The sequence below is a fragment of the Aythya ferina genome (assembly GCF_964211825.1).
Source record: "Aythya ferina genome assembly, chromosome: 1".
In the NCBI taxonomy this organism is placed as follows: domain Eukaryota; kingdom Metazoa; phylum Chordata; class Aves; order Anseriformes; family Anatidae; genus Aythya; species Aythya ferina.
The window spans coordinates 158,512,641-158,529,568 of record NC_140296.1 but is presented as its reverse complement, the minus strand read 5'-3'; the positions used below and the strand labels follow the sequence as shown (position 1 = coordinate 158,529,568).

At 34.1% G+C, this 16,928-nt stretch overlaps 1 protein-coding gene across 1 annotated transcript in view; it reads left to right on the top strand.

The window, feature by feature from the left end:
* Positions 1 to 15,512, top strand: part of DCN (decorin) — a 38,169-nt gene extending 22,657 nt beyond the window's left edge. The window contains exons 4-8 of the mRNA XM_084506550.1: positions 5,898 to 6,111; positions 6,328 to 6,441; positions 8,409 to 8,502; positions 12,800 to 12,938; positions 13,980 to 15,512. Coding sequence (XP_084362676.1) covers positions 5,898 to 6,111; positions 6,328 to 6,441; positions 8,409 to 8,502; positions 12,800 to 12,938; positions 13,980 to 14,174 — 756 coding nt within the window. The 3' untranslated portion in view covers positions 14,175 to 15,512. The remainder of the gene's footprint in view (positions 1 to 5,897; positions 6,112 to 6,327; positions 6,442 to 8,408; positions 8,503 to 12,799; positions 12,939 to 13,979) is intronic.
* The last annotated feature ends 1,416 nt before the right edge of the window (positions 15,513 to 16,928 follow it).

Sequence of the window (16,928 nt, the reverse complement as noted above, 5' to 3'; positions counted from 1 at the left end):
TAAAGATTTCAGGTTGGGACTTAAAGTTATAACCATACAAAAAATAAGCATTTATCATATTAAGTGTGTGGGCAAATAAACTGAAACAATATTTGTAACAATATCTAGTAAAAAAAAAAAAAAAGTGGACAAAATGTTTCATATCCTCATTATTATTTGTTGTTGTTGTTTTGTTTTGCTTTGCTCTGTTTTTAACCAAAAGAAGACTCCCTATGGAAGGACAACCATCTAGATTAACTGAGGAAAAGCCTAAGAACATCTTCCAGAAACACAGAAAAAAACTCCTAATAGATCAAAAAATATTAATGAAACACAGTTTTCTAATGTTTCATTACAGCTTTAGTACCTATTTCCCAATCATAATCAAATGAGAAGTTAAGTGAACTTACTGATCTACGAATCACAGAATGAAGAATCAGTAGCCACAAGCTTACTGTAAAAAAGATGGAAATGTCTGCCCAGGTTCTTCCTGTGAACTTGATTCCCACTATCATCTATAGCAGATATTTTTAATAGAACTGAGAGAGAGACACTTCTCTTTCCAGCTTGGATAATCTGTAGGTGTCTGACAATTATTCTGAGGAAAATAATAATAATAATAATAATAATAATAATAATAATATATATATATATATTTATAAAAAGGTGTTGATCTTTCTGAAATGCAACACTCCCTTAGAGAGATCCTATTTCCTCCTTTACATTATGCTTAACACACTATGAGATTTTCCACTAAAGCAGCAATATGCAACACATAACATGCATGTAAAGCATTATTTTTTATTTTTTTTTAATCTGCAGAGGACAAAGAACTTTTTGTGTGAGCAAAATAGCAGGAGAAAATAGTTTGACATCCTCAAAATTATAGAGAGATTCAGAATGTTAAACTAAAGGAAAAAAATAGAATAAAGCAGTAAAATAAACAAGTAATTTATGATAAAATAAATGACATAAATATTTGCCCCAGTTGACAAGGGCAGTGTTGTGCCCTTGAAGAAAGGGCAAGTGGCTCTAGAATGCCAGAGCATAAGGATTATTTTTATTGGAGCAGTAAAATGTAGAGCCAGCAGTTCTCTGGTCATCTGTGCAAGTCATGTTATACAACACTTACTAGTGATGGCTCAAACTCAGTGCAAACTAGATCTACACCAGGCTCCTCAGCTTGCTGAGATTACTCAACAAGCTTCTGTGGATGCGATCAAACTGTTTTCCACAGCCTTCTTTCCTCAAGTGGCAGGCTTGTTTCAATGCCATCTCCTTCTTCCATCCATTTCTTCCATCTCCTTCCTATGTCATCCATTTTTCCTTGCCTTTCTTAGTTATGTCTACTGGATCCACTTTACTAAAACCTACCTTAAGACACAACATAAAAAGAATCCTTGCACCATTATTTATTTATTTGTTTGTTTGTTTGTTTGTTTGTTTGTTTATTACCTTTAGCCTTTTTCTGTCTTAACTCTCTATATCTTGGGCCATTCAGAAGCTAAAACATCTGGAATTCAATTCAGAGACCTTCTTGCATTCAGGGCCTCTTGGCTATTTCAAGTTTACCGGTCTTTACTATTGTTAAAATGACTTTAAAAATAAATGCTTATTTTGTAAAATTCTATCTTCTGGTAAAACATAATTAGAGAAGGAAGTAAAGTTCTTTTGGGGTTGTTGTATTTTATTTTAGTCTGTTTGATTTGGTTTGGTTTGGTTGGTTGGTTGTTTTTTGTTTGCTTATTTTTGTTTCCCCTACATGTGCACATTCATTCCTAATAATTTGGCAAAACTTGACTATATGTCCAGGATATGAATATGTCTTAATAACTGAAACCATAAGGAAAAAAAATAAATATTATTTTTATTTGGACACCTGATTCCTCAGCTTACAATTCTTAAGGCATTACTGTACATAGCAGCACTATAATAAAATAACAGGTAATAATATAGTACATAACCCAGGAAATTAAAAAAAATTCCATTGGGTCAGCAGATTGATTTTTCAGTTTAAACCCTGAAGGCCACATGCATCATTAAAGATTTGATGTTAGGTAAGAGTACCATCTCCAGCTGGCAAAACAGATGTATCAGCATGAATTATGCTTGATAATAATTTGCTGATTGTTTTACAGTTCATTTTAGCTTTTGGCAAGGCTTTCACTTCAAACTGTTCTAAACCAAGAAGGACAGATGTAAGGATGCAAAAGCCACAGAACAGTTCCCTGAGATTCTCACATAATAAAGTTGTACCAAAAGATACAGTATCCCTCTTCCCACCCCCAGCCAGAGCAAAAATTGCAGATTTTGATAACACCAAGAAGAACAATGCCATGCTAGTTCCTACATGACTGCCACATGCACACTCTGCAGTTTGTCAGGGTATATTTTGACAAGAGCATGCTAGCAAGTGTTCCAAAATCTTCATGAACTGTGAGCTCTCCTTTTTGTTTAGGGAATAAATATTTGAGGCAGAAACCAGACCAAAGGGAGATAAATGGCCAGACTCCCATGGACTTTAATTGTGCAGCATTCATGCAGTCTTTTTTTCCTTTTTTTAATTTTAATTTTTTTTTTATTTACTATTTTTTTTCAATTTTGTTGTAGTTGTTATTGTTGCTACAATGGTTACTGCTGAGGTAGTTCAGTAAAAATTAAAGTATCTTTGGAACAAAGCTTTTTTACTTCTCTGAGCACTGTGTAAATTGCAGATCATGATGAACTAGTCTATAGGTATTACTACATTGCAATATATAGTAATAAATATAACAAAGTCAATATTTATACTGTAAGAGCTGAATAAGAGCTGCAAAAGCTATGCTATACATATCATGCTATATATGCGTTTTCCTATCCATAGGATAAGAGTGTGAGCTGGTGTCATCCCTCCCCTCCCCCCCCCCCCCCTTTATTTATTTATTTATTTTTAAAAGAATCATCTTTATTCCTTCCACCAAGAAAAGGAAGCATGGAAGAAGATAGATTAAAAAAATAATAATAATCAGTTCCTGTGACTCCATTTCAGTATTACCCTAAGCTGTCACATTTCCATTTCTTAGGTTTGCCAAATTATTCCATACTAGCAGCATTGCAAGTGCTAGCTACGGTTCAAGCACTTTCAGCACTTTCAGATTGACTCTCATTTTAACCTCTGAGAATTGCTTGCCCTGCACAAAATTAGTATATGGAGCTGTCCTATAGCAAAATGAATATAATAACGTCCCACCATGCCATCTGGGCTATATTCAGGAAACTTAGTCCATGTGCATTTTTTTTTTTTATTTTTTTATTTTTGTCTAACATCCCTTCCTCAATAACATTGCCTGCAGATGTTTTCCCTCAGATTTTCTTCTCTAGTTCCTGTTTTCACTGACCTCTAAATTCCCCTGAGTTTTTCATTTAATTTTATTGTGTTTTGTTTTAACTTTTGTTACATGCAAACCATACGGGACACATTCTGAGGAAAATAAACAGCAGCACTCCAAAGCTAATAACTTCTTTCTTTAAGCCTTGCATATAATAGAGTTATTGTGAAGTAGGAAAGAAACCCATGGGTATGGCTGGCCAGGTGCTCTGCTGGTGTGTTATCATTTGCTGTTGCTCCGGGAGACAGTAAAACTTCTCTTGCAAATTCTGATGTGTGGGCTTGTTTTTTCTTTAAATCAGCACAGTGGTGTGAAAAATAATGTAGGTTTAAAATAGGAGGAACAGGGTCTTAGGCAGCATGATGCAAGAGAGAACTGATGTTCTGGTACAAAGAAATTGAAAACTACAGGCTTGTGATACTTTTCCAATACTTTTCCAGCTTATATCACCATAGATATGTTACCACAGTGAAAGTATTTTTAAGTATACCTTTGAGAAATATCATCTTTTCTAAATGAGATAGGTTTTCTGAATGTTTGAATAAAAAAATGTTTTGTGTGTTTCTGCAAGATAACATGATCATATTCAGGAAAGCATTGGCAAAGCAGAACAGAATAATCCTAAATACATGGACAGTTTCTGGTTTTGGTCAGGACTAACAGTTGTTCTTGGAAGAGCTTTAGCTATTCTCTGAACAGAATATTTACATTACAGGGCCTATCTGAATATATACCTGCCTGTTTCCAGTGAGAAGTATTTTGTATCAGAACATCAGCTGTGATAATCAAACCAAAAGGATTTTTATCTAAAAAGAAAACACGTTAAAACAGATAAGAAATAATAATAATAATAAGTTAAGGAAATATTTAGCTGAAATAAATAAACATTACAAAGCAGGATATAGGATAAAAATTACAAGTGCTCACAAGCCTAAACTCATTGAATATTGGTTTAAATATTTATGGAAAATAAAACTATGGTAAAATCAACAACAACAGCAAAAGAATGTATTTAGCAGTAGCTCATTCATTTATTCCATTATTATAATAAGAACAACGAGAGAGATTAATCTGTATAATTCAAGTTGTACTCTTCACAATAACTATATGTTTCCTGTGTCCTAATACCTGCAGTTAGTTTTAGTACACTAAGGGGAGAAGCTACATCCGTCTCCAAATTCTTACAATTTTCTCTTAGGAAACCAAAATTGATGTGTTCTTATGGAAGTTCTAATAACAGTCTGAAATACAAGAGAGCTGTGGCTGTAGCTTCCTCTGACCAATCTATTTATTTTGGGAGAGGTTTATTGTTAGTGAAATACTCTGCTGAACTGTGAATGACCTTTTCTACCTCCTCTTGAAAATGTGGCATTGCTAGCTAGCATTCAAAATTAAAAACAGATCTGCTCAACTCTATGCATACTCAGAGAAACCATGTACAGAACACACAGCTTGCTTTGCTCAGGATGAACTGCAAGAGAAGTCCGTTAGGGGAGAAACAAGCATCAAATACAATTTTATACTATTTTCTTACCCCTCTTTCAATTTTCTTGATAGGTAGGTGCTGACACAGATACCAATAAAAGTTTAATTCTGAAAACATTAAAAAAGTATTAAGATACACTGAATGTTAACTATAATATATGCAATATCATTTTGGGGGAGTGTATGAACAACTATTGTCTTCTGTTTCTGAAAAATGGCATGATGGAGTTAGTTAACAAAAATGCTCTATAGTTTTTTTCCAGTAATAAGTGTAAACAGATAATGCTATCCATATCTATATAGTCCATTATACCTAATTCACTGCACAAATATGTAAAGCTGTACGTCTTATAAGTAGATAGTAAACAGATGTTATAAGATTCATTCTCATATTTGTTATATCTGAAATCTTTTCCATTAGCCTTAATTACATTTCTGGCAGTAATGGGACTTTGCCTCTTTTATGTCATAGTTGATTAATCAATATAAGTCAGCGGTAAAGTAAAATTTCAAAAAATGGAGATCACCTATTTCAAAATGGAGACCACCTATTACAGTTAACAGAGTTTTCATGGAGGCCTCCCTTCCCTGACTGTACAGGGATCTAATTTTCTTACAGTTACCCAGAGTCTATATATCACAGTTAGGGGGAAAATAAATTAGATTCCTACACAGAAGAAAAAAACAACACTGCTTCCCCACTTATCTGCCTGGAGGGGTGAGGGAGGGGGTGGGGGGTGGGTGAGGTGTTAAGACAAATAGAACATTTTAATTTTATATGAATGTGGATATAAATTATGATTCTTCTGGGTGTTAACAGAAGATGCATATACCTCAGCAATGAAGTACCTTTTGTAGTTATTTTTAAGCCTTGTTTATCTTTTACTGTTTCAGTAGTCCTTAATCTATTTATTTTAGTACTGCATTGTATTTTCTTCAGTTCACTAGACTGGCTAAAAAATGATCAAAAGACACCAGAAAACAATAAGTATTTGTTTTTAATATTTCATTCTTAAGATAATTTTCCAGTAGCCATGTAAGATCTCCTTCATTATTATTCCACAGGCATTAATCCTTGTTAACAACAAAATCAGCAAAATAAGCCCAGCAGCTTTTGCTCCGCTGAAGAAACTGGAAAGACTTTACCTGTCCAAAAATAACCTGAAGGAACTTCCAGAAAACATGCCAAAGTCTCTTCAAGAGATACGGGCTCACGAAAATGAGATCTCCAAGTTGAGGAAAGCAGTCTTTAATGGACTGAATCAAGTGATTGTCTTAGGTAAGAGCATAATAAATTGTAACAAAATCAACACAGTGTATTAAGATGTTCTTAGTTCACTCAGTAATTTTATACATAAAATCTATATACATATAGAAAGCCAAGAAAAGTAATGAATTGTACCTCCAAATTAGCTTTGATCTATTAGAGATCTGAAGTTTAATGGACGTTGATAAATAAACTGAAGCACAGCTCAATAACATCTTTTATTGGCAGAACTAGGCACAAATCCACTCAAGAGCTCTGGCATTGAAAATGGAGCTTTTCAGGGGATGAAGAGGCTTTCCTATATCCGTATCGCAGACACCAACATTACTAGCATCCCAAAAGGTAAGGACTTCAGTGAATATTTGAGAGATCTACATAGGTGTAAGATGGTGACTTTTAGTCAGCTCATGAAACTTTAACATCAATAAATTATGGAAGTCTTTAGAGTATACACTACTTGACTGCTATAAAATAAAATTAATAAAATAAAATAAAATATAAAACAGCTCATTTTTTGGTCAGTTGGCTTTTATTTGCTTGAAAAAAAAATATTGTTTTACCCTTATGAGAAGCTCCACAAGAGGTATACTGTCAAAAGTAAGCCATTTTATTTTCTTTTGTTTTCCTTGTCTCATGCTTAAAATAAAGTGGAAGAATGTTTTCACCCTCCAACTTTGGTTTGTAAACCTGATCAACATTATACAGATGTAAACCCCCCCAGAATTAACTGAAGCTCTACAAGCATAAAATCATCCTTCCATGAGTCTGTGGAGCTGAAGCCAAAAGACATACAAAACAGAAACAAATGTAAAACAGAAACGTTTTCAATTTTTAAAAGCATTTCATTGTAAATTAGGAAGGAAGGAAGGAAGGAAGGAAGGAAGGAAGGAAGGAAGGAAGAAAGGAAGGAAGGAAGGAAGGAAGGAAGGAAGGAAGGAAGGAAGGAAGGAAGGAAGGAAGGAAGGAAGGAAGGAAGAAGGGAGAGAGGGAAGGAAGGAAGGAAGGAAGGAAGGAAGGAAGGAAGGAAGGAAGGAAGGAAGGAAGGAAGGAAGGAAGGAAGGAAGGAAGGAAGGAAGGAAGGAAGGAAGGAAGGAAGGAAGGAAGGAAGAAGGGAGAGAGGGAAGGAAGGAAGGAAGGAAGGAGGGAAGGAAGGAAGGAAGGAGGGAAGGAAGGAAGGAAGGAAGGAAGGAAGGAAGGAAGGAAGGAAGGAAGGAAGGAGGGAGGGAGGGAGGGAGGGAGGGAGGGAAGGAAGGAAGGAAGGAAGGAAGGAAGGAAGGAAGGAAGGAAGGAAGGAAGGAAGGAAGGAAGGAAGGAAGGAAGGAAGGAAGGAAGGAAGGAAGGAAGGAAGGAAGGAAGGAAGGAAGGAAGAAGGGAGAGAGGGAAGGAAGGAAGGAAGGAAGGAGGGAAGGAAGGAAGGAAGGAGGGAAGGAAGGAAGGAAGGAAGGAAGGAAGGAAGGAAGGAAGGAAGGAAGGAAGGAAGGAAGGAGGGAGGGAGGGAGGGAAGGAGGGAGGGAGGGAGGGAAGGAAGGAAGGAAGGAAGGAAGGAGGGAAGGAAGGAAGGAAGGAAGGAAGGAAGGAAGGAAGGAAGGAAGGAAGGAAGGAAGGAAGGAAGGAAGGAAGGTAGGTTGGTTCCAATACAGAGGACATTATATTCAATTTATTCATTCTTCAGCCAGCAGAATGTTTTGAAGTAGCTCTACTTTTTTGAAAGTTAATACTAGTTGTTTCTTTCTTGCCACATTTCCTGTTTTGGCCCTTCCTTTGGGGAAACTCTGATAGTTAAAATATGTGGTAGCATTTTTTTTTTCCCCTGAAAAACAAAATTTGCACACTAATATGTACCCCACTAAAAATAACATTAACATTGCTTTTCCTCATCTATGTAATCTCATTTTCTGCTGTTATTATTTATTAAATATCTAGGCATGAAGTGTTTATATATTTTTATACATGCATAGTCTGGCTAAAATGAAGACTTCTTGCACTATTGTATATGTCTTATTTATATAATCAGAAAGGCTAGAATTCATATCTATGAAAAACTTTGTTTAACTGCTTCTTAAGAATTAAATGCACTTTGATGACCTTAGGAGCTTGGACTTATTTCATGCCAAATAAATTGTTACTAGCAGCATCCAGATCCCCTGATTGTGAAAGTGCTTTGTTCTATTCATTGTTCTTGCCAAGTCTGCTAAAAATCATTTTTGTAACTGTAAAAGGAGCCTCAGCATAAAACAAGTCCATTAAAATGAATAGATAAATAAAATCCAGTTTTATCAAAAGTAATTTTATGATGTTCCCTATCTCAGGACTTCCTCCATCCCTTACTGAACTTCATCTTGATGGCAACAAAATCAGCAAAATTGATGCTGAAGGCCTGTCTGGACTCACCAACTTGGCTAAGTAATAATTCATTTTGTCTTTTTACATATAAATGTTAGTTGAAATTATAACCATCACAGATACATTTAGAAAACATAATTATGGGCTTCATCAGCATTATTATCACTGGAGCAGTAAATAGCTTAGCACAAAAATCTCCTAAGGACTTGTGCACTGAAATAACAGATCAAAACACTTTTTCTAACTACACTTCACAATTATTTTCAGTTATGAATAATGTATGCCAGGGACAACTATTTCTTTGATTTAAAAACAAACAAACAAAAAAAAACAAACAACAACAACAAAATAAAAATAAAGAAAGCAATTAAAGTTGTTTGTTATGTCATACTTCCTTCATTGTATTTCCATTGGTAATTTAGGCAGTTTATGTGGGACATAGCTTATGCAAATTCTTCTGGAAACTGAGGAAAAACTACAGGAGAATTAACAGACCTTTTGCCAATGTTTCCTCTGTTTCTCAAAAAAGACAAGTTTGTAATGAATCCAATAATATGATAAAACAAAACAAAACAAAAAACATACAATGCAAATGAAAAAGGTTCACCATATTTCGTGGTGATTATACCTTGGCAATATGTGAATCTGTTGTTGAATAAATTTCTCTAGTTGTTGAAAAGTATAAGGAGAATTCCTGAAGAACAGTTGTAGACATACCGAATTATTTGTGAATTCGTTCACATTAAATAACGTGCTAAAATATGAAAATGAGCCTGTAATACATGGTCTTTTAATACCATGATACTTTAAAACACTTCTATGAAAATGGAGGTGTACTTGATCTACAAGACTATTACTCAAATTATTGGATCCAATCCATCAGACAAATGATTAACTTTGAATAAATAAATAAACAAACCACCTTAACAAACCATCTTAATTTCTCAGGTAGACGGTAATTTATTTTACTGTGGGGAGGTGTGCTGTCCTTCAGATGATGCAGTTTTTCTGCTTTTTGACATTAATCTTTGGAAATCATGGGTAATATTGTTGGAATTCCTTCCTTAGACATAAAGCAGCATGTAGAAGTGCTAATGGACTGCTAAAAATATCTGTCCCTGTGCTGCTGCCATTGTGGTTGTGCTGTACTGAGAAACAAGATACTCTGCTGATTGTGGTGTGGAAATGTGGAGCTGCTCTGAGTTGGCACCAGTTTTTAAATTGTTCTCTGGCCTGCAGTCAAGCAAGAAATCTAAGCATTGTCAGAAATCTTCTTTTGCAAAGCTGTAAAGTAAGGCAAAATACAGACCTGGTGAAAAAGGAGGGCATTGGACATAACACAGCAGACATGTAGAAAGAAGGGAGCAAAGAGAGAGCTACAGAACAGCATTGGGGATAAATCTAAAGGAAAATATGATTCTTCTTCCAGTTCAACAAAAATAAGTTACCCCAAAATTATTTTTATTTATGTGTTTAAGACTTCAGAAACATGCGTGAGACCACTCTCCTGGATTGTATCAACAGTGCTCAAGAGTCTAATAGTTGCCCTAAAATACAGTCAGCCTATGAGAAACATTTTTATTTTATTTTATTTTTCATGCGTGTGTGTGTTTTAAATCATAAACTATTCCATGCATGAACTTGGTGTAGATCTACCATTTATTTTCTCTTGAATTCTTGCATTCTAACAGACCACCAATAATTCTCCTTTTGTTTGTTTGTTTTCCTTGTAAAAATACTCTTATGTCTTTCAAAAGTTTTCATATAATGCTGGAGTGGAATATATACATATATATATATATGTATATATATATATATATATCTCAAGAATGTAGACTGAACAAAGACTTTCCTGGTTTCATTGAGGAAGGAGCTCCACAGGGGAGTACACACATTATACAAATATTGTTATTAAAATCTAGATCCTATTAAATCTACTGAAAAGATCTAGCTGCATACATTTCAAGCTTTGAATAATGCAGTTTCTTAAAGTGCATATAACAAAAAGTTGACTGTTGGAGAAAAAAGAATATGAAAAAGATCTGAGAATTTCTTCCATTTTTAGATGTGGCTTTGTTGATGTGGAATGCTGTAATTAAATGAGCTGAAACACTATGTTAACAATTCATTAAAGGAAATAAAATTTGTCAATGTAGTAAGCAAGAGTCACTTTCCAATGTCCTCCCATTTTTACCATGTGGGTAAAAAATGGTAGGGGGAGAGGAGGAATGAAGATCATATTATTTCCTATTAATTATTTACTCTTAGTCAACCTGTGCTTTACATAGGAATCTTGTCTTATTTCATTTGTAAACAAAGCCCCAAGTGACTGATAGTTCATTCACATTTAGATGAGATGAAATTACACGTAATTTCACTGCTTATGAGTTAGATTTATTTATTTATTTATAATAATAGGAGTCTATATTTAGTATAGACTCCTCCAGTTTTACTCTTCCTCAAAAGCTTTTCCCTGCATGAGCTAATCCAGAGCTGGATCTTTTCCATATTTAATATCTCTAAATGGGTTACTTTTTCTTCAACAGACAAATATGAGAGTCAGTCCTGCTTTTCTCATGCTGTTCTCCCTAGTTATGAGACATCTGCTTATAGACCTGCATATAAAGTGAGAATTCAGATACGTGTTCACTAAGAACTTATAGTCTTCTGCCTAAATTTTGTCTTTGTTTTTTTTTTTTTTCTGTTTTTGTTTGTTTGTTTGTTTGTTTGTTTTTCTTTTTTTTACTCTTTATATCTGTTCCCGAAAGCCTTTGTAATTCTGTGGATCTCCAGGCCAAATTGCAAATTGCTCTGTAGAAACAAATCTCCCAAGTTTTATTAAAACTTAAGCTACTCTTCTCTACAGGAATTTTGTTCTAATAACTTTAAAATTAGATTAATAAAAAATTTTCCCTACCAAAATCTAGTAAAAATAAAGGGTGCTGTGAATTGATCTCCGAGTAAATGAAATCCTCATTGATGTGAATGGGAGATCTCATTAAGCTTTCCTTTGTCTTTTAATAATATGATAACTTTTCAATATTTAAATAATAAAAATATTTAAATATTTAAAATATTTAAATATTTAAAATTATTACTGTTTATGCATAACATTAGCTAGCAAGATCTTTCTTTGACTGTTTATCCCTAAAAGAAAATTTCTGAAATGTGTTTCTGTTCTTGTACATTCCTATTTCTAGAAACATCTCTGCTATAAATATCAAGAAAGAATTTTTAGTTCTGTGATTTTGTACTAGATCCAGATTCTGCCTTCTGAAACAGGCACAAGCTACAAAGAATTACGGTAGATTGCTGTGAATCAGACTTTCTTTAAATTCGTCCATAGCAAATTATTTTATCATAGGGATTCTGATCACCTATATTAAATTATTTAATTGTTTCAGCTATTAGTAGGCCACATACTTTTTTCTCAAAATTATAAAAGGATTGCCTAAATAAAAATAATAAATAAATAACCCAAACTAGATGATGTATATCTAGCTTTTACAGAGGTAATTTTCTCAAAGGACAGCACGCTTACTGACAACAACTGCAGAATTACCACTGAATTCCTTACTGCAACACAGAACATTGTAACTTATGAGTGTCTTGAAAAAAAAAACACAAATCAATAAATACACAGTCTGATGATTGCAAATTTAAATTGTGTTAACACAGAGACGTGCAGATAGAACTAGGTTTTCCAAACTGGACATAAATTGTGTTAATAAACAAAGATCATGAAGTATAAATTGGGAGGGATGATTCAGTGTTTAAAGGTCTGGTTTGGAACATGAGGAAAATGTGTAATGTCCCACTTCTGTGTCCTGATGAGCAGATCATCACATATGACTCAGCTCCAGTTTCCAGTTTGCCACATGGCTCTTAACTCATGCGTATTTTGGGATGTGGTGAAGATTTAAAATTAACAGTTCTGGTCACCATGGGTTATGTATTTTGACAAGAAAGTTAAAGCCAGTGCTCCTAAAGTCCTGCAAGAAACTTTTATTCAGCTTTTAAAGAAAGGCCAATGGTTATGGGGTTATACATTACTATGTATATTACTGATGCCACAGAAAGATGCCATACAATGGCATCAGTAATATAAGTTATGAAAGTATGCAGTACCATGGACAAAGGTTGAATGAACTAGTGATAATTATGATAGATCTTATCAGATGTCAGACATTTAAATGTACTTTTCTAAACTAGTTCTTTTGGTGAGTCTAAACTTCATGCATAATTAGCCTGGTCATTCCTACTGCAGTAGTATATAGATGTAAACACTCGAAGAAATATGATAAAGTGGGCAAGTTTGACATCATTTTTTATTTGTATTTTTATTTATTTTCTGCAGATTGGGTCTCAGCTTCAACAGTATTTCTTCAGTTGAAAACGGCTCTCTTAACAACGTACCTCATCTGAGAGAGCTTCATCTGAATAACAATGAACTTGTCAGAGTACCTAGTGGGCTGGGTGAACACAAATATATACAGGTATGGTTTATTATACTGCCTCAGAGAGCAATATTTGGAAGACTCTGTGTGATATGTATATATGGTTATTCAGTTTTGAACAGAAAAGTATTTGTGCAAGAGGTAACTTGATTCAAGTTTTGTAAACCATTGAATTGTTATAGAAAAATTGCAAAATACGGGAGTACTCATTCTGGTTTTTGTGTGGGTGTAGCTATGGAGGTGTGTAGACCTGTAGGCATTAATTTGTATCTCTAAGGGTAAAAAACAAATACGGAATTATTCGTGTATTCTTATTTCTTCTTTGCTCAGAAAACCTGCTTACTGAGAACATTTCTTCCATTGTTTTTGTTTGTTTGTTTTGTTTGATTTGACTCAGTGTCATTTTTTATTTTTTCCCAAGAACCATCCCTTTGGTACCCTACAAAACCATGCCTTTGGGAAGGCAAAGATAAGAAATATATATTTCAAACCAGTAATATTCTTAAGCTCTGTGTAACTGATCTGCAAGAACCAGCTGAAATCTGTCTTCACTTAAACTGAGGTTTTACAGTAAAGTAAACTCCGCAAGAATGAAGACTCCCAAATGGAAATTGCTGCCTGAGTTTACCTTGGGAAAACTCATCAGAAATAGTTTCTATGGAGCAAATTAACCATCCGCTCTTTTAATTATTATTAGCAATTAATTTTGGAGTCATGAGAGAAAGTTGGAGAGAAACCAATCAACACCAAATACATTTTTATATACAGCACATGCTTCTGAACCACAGCACTATATTAATAATATAACATTTGACTTCCCTTTCAGTTACAGTGTAATCAAATGATAGTATTACTACTGGACTCCCTTGCAGGATTTCTGTTTTTTCTCTAGAAATTATTTCTAATTTGGTATAATCTAGGTATTTCAAAAAGTAAGAATCAAATGTTTGTTTGGAAAAGTGGGTGTTTTGTCAGTCTGTATAGTATTGCACAATGCTAACCAAGTATTTGACATTAAATGATTTATGTTATTTGCCACAGAAGCTTTATTTCTCACTTCTGCATTTCAATACTTTTCAGGTGGTCTATCTTCATAACAACAAAATTGCTTCCGTTGGTATCAACGACTTTTGCCCTCTTGGATACAACACCAAAAAGGCAACGTATTCCGGTGTGAGTCTCTTCAGCAACCCTGTGCAATACTGGGAAATCCAGCCCTCTGCTTTCCGGTGTATCCATGAACGCTCTGCAATACAGATTGGAAATTACAAATAGATTTCTAAAGATGGGGTTCAGTTGTATTTCAGCTAAAGTACCTATTTAGGTAATAGGCCTGTTCAAAAAATTGTTGCTAACAATTATTGCCAAATACCAGAAAGTTTACTTCAAAGTGGAGATGATCCATTGATGTAAAATAAATTAATCATTGCAGATCTACAAGATAAAACATGCCATCAAAAAAGAATTACTGACTGTGCTTTAAACTGACTTATTTCAGCCTTCTTTTCCAGCATGCTTTCTGTGGTAATTTTTGGTTTGCTGAATGCTACAGTTCTTCAGATTCCACTGTATATGAGATTCGGAGTAAATATTTGTCAAGTTATGATATATAAAAAAGAAAAAAAAAAGATAGTGATTGAGCATATTTTTATAGCCACACAAGACAAATAGAGGAAAAAAGGACTCTCAAGTCATTTTGAGACTTGAGAAGGTGAGAGTTACCTCCTTTAAATTTATTTCAAGCCCTGGAGGTTTTAAAATATCACTATAATACTAAGCTAATTCTGAATGTATCTATTTAGCAAAGGCAAATAAAATTGTTGCTAATGTCATTATTTTGGAAAAAAATAAAAATAAATTCATATTGTACACATAGTTTTTTTAAGTTTGACATTCTTTTAGAGCATTGCTATTCAGGATTAGTCTAACATAATCCTAGTGAACAAAATAAGTGGTCTGCAGTACAAAACCTATAACCTATGTCTGGAGCTCAATTACTACATTTCCTTAGGGATAATCTCTCTTAACTTAGTCACAAGAGTAGTTTCACTGACTTCAGTGAGGTTGCTTTGCAGACAAAGGTATTAGGGTTTGTCCATTGGTATAAATCCATGTATATATCTAAAACAAAAATAGTAACAATTCCCTGTTAACTTGTTCTACATTGTACATTTGTCATCATTGTTTACTGATTTGGGTTCTTCAACACTGTTTTTAACTGTTGAGCAGAGATATGCAGGCTCCCTATCTGATGAATTTGTGGAATTTAAATTATGAGCAAAAACAGAAGAATAGCAAAAATAATAAGAATAAAAATAAAATAAAAATTGCAAGGCCTATCTGGACTTTGCTGGGACACCATTTGTAGAAGTATCTTCTGAGAATGATTTGAAGCTGTGCAAATTGAGATTCTTCAAAACATTGTAATGGGTAGCAAACACATCAAAGGTAGGCTGCACATTTCTACTGTCAATCTACAAAGCTAAACATATACTCAATCAAAATATCACCTTAAAAGAATCTTCTGCAGCCTCTTAATTCTCCAAAGTCAATCTCTCTAATTTGTAAAACATATATGTCATTTATATTAAAGAATAATGTAATACAGGCAAACTCCAAAGTGTTTGTCTTTATTTTTTTTGTTTTGACAGCATGACATAATGTATCATAACTTTAATTATGATTAAGTCCAGAAAAATAAACCTCTTTGATGTAGTGATAGCTATAGTAAGAACAGGTTATGTGAAAGCTCTTTTCTTCTCTCTCTCTTTTTTTTTTTATTTTATTTTTTTCTTCTCTGAAACTATGTGTCAGCATGTTGGCACCTTTGTTTTAAAGAGGAAACTAATGAGTTCCAACATTTGCATCTGATTTTCTTCTGGGTTTCACATTTTCTGAGTGTTATCTATAAAACTGGAGGGAAAACCCTCCAGAAAATCAGCAGATTTTTTTTTTTTTTGGGTGGAGGGGAGGGGGGTTGGTTTTACTCTTTGGTTCTTAGTTGTATGTTTGGTTCTTAGATGTTACTGAAAAGAGACTTTATGTAGACAGCTAAACATTGGCATTTCAATAAAGGATATAGCCCTTTTTTAGCTTGAATTTCACAGTTAATATGCACATGATTCAAATTAACAGATACAACTTACAAGAAGAAATGTATTTAAAAATAATACAAATAACCTATTACATAAAGCTTCATGTGAACATATATACAACTTACCCTTTTTCTCTCCATAGTTTTAAAAATCTCTACAGAGGTTTTCTTTCAAACTAGAAGCGACTTTAAGTCCAAAGGAAAATATCTGAAATTGGTCCTCCTCTGCCTGTGTAATAGCTATACAATACCAACTCACCAAACTTGCCTTCTGTTCTTAAGCACTAGGTATTCCTCGTATAGTTCATTCTCTGCCATCAATAAAGGACTGGAAATATAATAGGATTTTTGTTATTCCCAGTCCTCCATAATAAAAGACAATAAGTAATTCCTGTAGCATGAGACTCCAGCAAGATCATTGTAGGTGGTCAATTCTGAATGCAAACACGCTCTTCATTTTCCAGACATAACGCAGCCAACTCTGCGATATCTAACTGACAGATATAACTATCCTATACTGGGTCCAAACTACATGCAACATCTGCAAAGACTTCAAAGAAGTGGGAAGCCCAATACTTTTAAAACTTTTTTTTTTTTTTTTTTTTTTTTTTTTTTAATACAGAACAAATGAGGGGAGGGGAGGGGAAGGCTTACAATAGGGTATAAAGTGTCAGGTAGAAAAAAATGACATATAAAATAGAAAAACTTTAGTCTAAACAGTCCATCTCTGGTCCCTTCATAAATAATGAAGATAGTAATCAACCACATCAACCATGGAATTACTCTCATAATGTTCTCATAAAGGAATAAAATGCTTGTTTTCTGGGGATGTGCTGAGGTATCCTAGCCCCTCCTGCAACCCTGGACCACAGAAGGATCACTACAGGCAAAACAGATGACCACCTCTCAGATTTTAGATAGATTCTTCTAGGAAG